The sequence below is a fragment of the Malurus melanocephalus genome, unplaced genomic scaffold (assembly GCF_030028575.1).
Source record: "Malurus melanocephalus ecotype Western Australia unplaced genomic scaffold, MMel_1.1 scaffold_1048, whole genome shotgun sequence".
Classification (NCBI taxonomy): domain Eukaryota; kingdom Metazoa; phylum Chordata; class Aves; order Passeriformes; family Maluridae; genus Malurus; species Malurus melanocephalus.
In genome coordinates this window covers 70249-74680 of record NW_026624280.1, presented here as the reverse complement: position 1 = coordinate 74680, position 4432 = coordinate 70249, and the positions used below count along the sequence as shown (strand labels likewise).

Below are 4432 nucleotides of genomic sequence, written 5' to 3'. Positions count from 1 at the left end.
TCAAATGCTCACTGAAAATATGCCAGGGTCCTGGCAGGGATCTGTGATGCCATGGGGGATCCAGGGGGATCAGCCTGTCCCTGAAGGACTGACCCCGTGTAAAAGAAACCCCACTGGAGCAGTTCCTGAAGAACTGTAGGCCATGGAAGGGATCCACGCTGAGGAAATTTGTGGAGAAATGGTTCCCATGGGAGGGGARCTGGAGCAGGGGAAGAGTGGGAGGAGTCCTTCCCTTGAAGGAGAATAAACTACAGCCCCTTTCCCTATCCCCTTTTCCCCTTTTCCTATCCACTTTTCCTTTCCCTATCCCCCGTTCCCTATCCTCCTCCCTTTTCCCTATCCCCCTTTCTCTATCCCTATCCCCCATCCCCCTTTCCTTATCCCCATCCCCCTTTCTCCTTTCCCTATCCCCCTTCCCCCATCCCTTTTCACCTTTCCCTTTTCTCCCTTTCGTATCTCCCTTTCCTTTTCCCCTATCCCACTCTCCCCTGTCCCGTCCTCTTTCCCTATCTCCCTGTTCCCTTCTCCTATCCCACTCTCCCCTTTCCCTTTCCACTTTCCTTTTCCCCATCCCCCTTTCCCTTTTCCCTATCCCCCTTTCCCTATCCCCTTTTCCCCATCCCCCTTTTCCCCTTTCCCTTTCCCTATCCCCCTTTCCCCTTTCCCTATCCCCTTTTCCCCTTTCCCCATCCCCCTTTCCCTCTTTCCCATTTCCCTTTCCCTATCCCACTTTCCCCTTTCCCTATCCCTTTCCTTATTCCCCTGTCCCTCTTGGGGTAGGAGGCAGAAACCTGGGAGTGAACTTGAGCCTGGGAAGAAAGCAGAAGTAGGAAGAAAGGTTTTTAAGATTCCATTTTTATTTCTCATCACCCTCCTYTGATCTGACTGGTGACAAATTAAACTCATTTTCCCAATGCCATCAGTTTTGCCYGTGGCAGTAATTGCTGACAGATCTCTCCCTGTCCTTATCTCCTGTTAAATCTCCTGTCCCCTGTCCAGGTGAGCAGGGCAGTGACACAGTGACTTCCAGGCAGTCTTGGAACAGCCTGTGCTGCACAAACCCTTCTCCTCATCCTTCCTCTGAAAAAAAAATCCTTTTTTCAAAGCTGATGAAACTCCCAGCTCTGAAACATCCTGCCAGGCTGGGAATTGAGAGACAGAGAGGAAGGGAGCTAAAGCAGCAACATGAAAACATCAAAGCATGTTCAGCCAGGAGAGATGAGCCCATCAGTTTTCCAAYCTCCTCACACACTCAGTGCCTAGAAAAAGGATGAGAGTGGATTTTTTTAACCRTTATTCTTATTTATTTGATTATTTCTCATCTTTACCCACAGGGAGGAATCACCCTGAAAGGCAGGAAGCCCTGGCAGTCCCAGGCAGCACTTCCCACAATGGATCTTTAAATCCAAAGTCAACAGAGTCRATTCTGATTGTGGCATCTACAAGAGGGCTTTGTAGCTGTGCCCTGATTTATTGTGAACTGTTCATTCCCTCCCCACAGCCCTCCCCCTCCTGAGCTGCCCTCAGCRCTGGGATGGAGGAATCAGGAGAGAAATGCAATGATCCTGGTGACCTGCATCCTTTTCCCAACATCATCATCCTCAGTTGTGGTCTGAGATCCTAAATATCAGTTCAGGAGGCATTAAAGCACACAGAGATCCTGAAAAGCTCTACTTTTGTGGTCTGGGGCCCTAAATATCAGTTCAGGAGGTACCAAAGCACACAGAAATCGTGAACAGCTCTGTTTATGTGGTCTGAGGCCCTAAATTTCAATTTAGGAGGTACCAAAGCACACAGAGATCCTGAACAACTCTGTTTTTATGGTCTGAGATCCTAAATATCAGTTCAGGAGGCATTAAAGCACATAGAGATCCTGAAAAGCTCTACTTTTGTGGTCTGGGGCCCTAAATATCAGTTCAGGAGGTACCAAAGCACACAGAAATCGTGAACAGCTCTGTTTATGTGGTCTGAGGCCCTAAATTTCAATTTAGGAGGTATCAAAGCACACAGAAATCATGAACAGCTCTGTTTTTTATCATTCTGAATGTCCTTTGCACGGTGCATTGAAGCACTCAATCCATAACCTTGCACTGAATGCTCTCAGTGCCCCTATTCCTCATCACAAACAATTTTACTGCCCCAAGAACAGAAAAAAACCCTGTAATCCTCTCAGCCATGGATTATTTTTTTTTTTTTAAATAACTTCTCCATTTGCATACAGTGACAATTTATTGTTGTCACCGGAGTGGCAATCTGGGAGGCACCCATCTATCACAGGAATTAAGTGAAGCTTTTCAAAAGGGCAGCAAGCTTGACCTACTTACCCATAAATGTGGGGAGAGACTCAGACAACCTCTGTGAGCTGACAGACAAAGAAAACAAACCTATTTTTCATAAACAACGGGGGCAGGGAGGAGAAAAGAAAGCAGCAAACCTGAGCTATCTCCTCAGTTTTCCGTAATTTTTCTTCCCAGGTCACGGTCATCTCCTGAATCAACTTCTCCGATTCCTCCAGCCTCTCTTTTAATTCTGGTGATTTCATAGCCTGCAGGAATAAAAACAAATAGAAAGCTTGTTGTGCTTTGTGTTTTCTSCCTTTGCAGCCACGCAGATGGGGGAATAAAGGCAATGTGACTTGTTCAGCGAGGCAAAGCTGAGCAGTGACTAAAGGGGTCTTTAAAACACGCATTGCATTTAAAGGCAGAATCCACCAAAAAGTTCCTTTATTTTAAGTTTAATTTAAGTTTGAAGTGCAGATGTTAATATGGAGTTTATGTCCTTCAGCACAAAGCAATTACAGGATACTGGCAGATTTGCACAAAGATACTCACCCAGAAACTGAGCTTATTTTTACATTCCAAGGGACTCAGAGGAAAAAAAGTTTTGTTTTTTAAKATCCTGCTGCTCTGGCTGTGTGTCCCCTCAGCTGTCCAACCTTTCAAATGACACCTCACATCTCAGTAAGCTGACACACCATCAAAATATTTTTATTGTTCATTTTTATATCAGGAATATCTAGGGAATATCTAGGCAGGAATATCTAGGGAATATCCAACTGTTCTGGTTTTCACCTCTGCATTCCTACGTGCAGTTTTAGAGAGTGAATACCCAAAGAAGTTTCATAATGCGCTTCTGGACACTGAAATTCTGTTTTCTTGCTAATTTGCCACAGCTTTAATTGTGTCTTGCGAAATATTCAATGGTCCATGTTCTAAGCAAGGATTAATTTAAGGGTAAGGACATACCTCCATGGTCACCCATCAGACACCCCAAAAACTGGCAGGRTATCAGCATTCCCCCATCCCTGGAAGTGTCCAAGGCCAGGTTGGACAGGKCTTGGAKAAACCTGGGATAGTGGAAGRTGTCCCATRSCAGAGGGATGGCCCAGAAGAGCTTTAAAATCTCCCTTCCAACACAAACCATCCCRTGATTTTTAAATTACATCTATTTAYTTCCTTCCATTTCCATACTGGCRTTTYCTCCTCTATTAACCTGGATTTCTTTACATCATTATTTCATGACTGCTAACRAGGAAAATGGGTTTGGCTGGCTGGCATTGATGCAACGCCAATTAAACAAGGGAGAATCGTTCTCCACCATCAGCCACTCCCTCACCACAAACCCCAAACTCCTGACAGGAATCCAGATCAAAGAGTGGCCTCCTTACACTGCAGCTGGTTCAAGACAAGGAGCAAGTGCCAGGGTTGGAAAATCTTGTTTTAAGACAGGAGTTTCCTCTGCCTCGAGACACAACAGTTGAGGAAGTGTCAGGTGATGCGTCCTGTGTGGGATTTTCCTGCTCTAGATACCTGAAATGTGGGGTAAAAGGGAGAAAGACTTGGGACAAAGGATGGAGGGACACAGGGAATGGCTTCAAATTGCCACAGGGCAGGGATGGATGGGATATTGGGAAGGAATTGTTCCCTGGGAGGGTGGGGAGGGGCTGGGATAGAATTCCCAGAGAAGCTGTGGCTGCTCCTGGATCCCTGGAAGTGTCCAAGGCCAGGCTGGACAGGGTTTGGAGCAACCTGGGATCGTGGAAGGTGGCACTGGATGAAATTTAAGGTCCTTTCCAACCAAAATGATTCCATCATTCCATGAATTCCACACAGGAAGGAAAGTGAAGCCGAGGCAATTTTGAAACAAAAACTCATTATGCCAGAAAAAAACACGATCAGTGCAAAGGGCTGGGCACTGCAGAGCCGGACAGGATGACGAAGCCCAGACACTCTCAAGGTTTGTCCATTTTTTTTTGACAAATACTGAGCATTTTCACACATTTCAGCTGTACAATGACCTGGGTATCTCTCCTCACTCCCCAAATAAACCCCAAAGAAATGATCCCAGCCCCACAGGGTGGTTCCCTGCTGGAAGCAAGTGAATTCCCAGCCAAGGAAGGACAAGTTTGGCACAGACAAATTAAAACATGATG

General features: G+C 46.0%; 1 protein-coding gene across 1 annotated transcript in view; it reads right to left on the bottom strand.

The window, feature by feature from the left end:
- Positions 1-4432, bottom strand: part of LOC130586060 (kinesin-like protein KIF13B) — a 99439-nt gene that overhangs the window by 31726 nt on the left and 63281 nt on the right. Inside the window, exon 12 of the mRNA XM_057386769.1 lies at positions 2435-2545. Within this exon, the coding sequence (XP_057242752.1) occupies positions 2435-2545 (111 nt within the window). The remainder of the gene's footprint in view (positions 1-2434; positions 2546-4432) is intronic.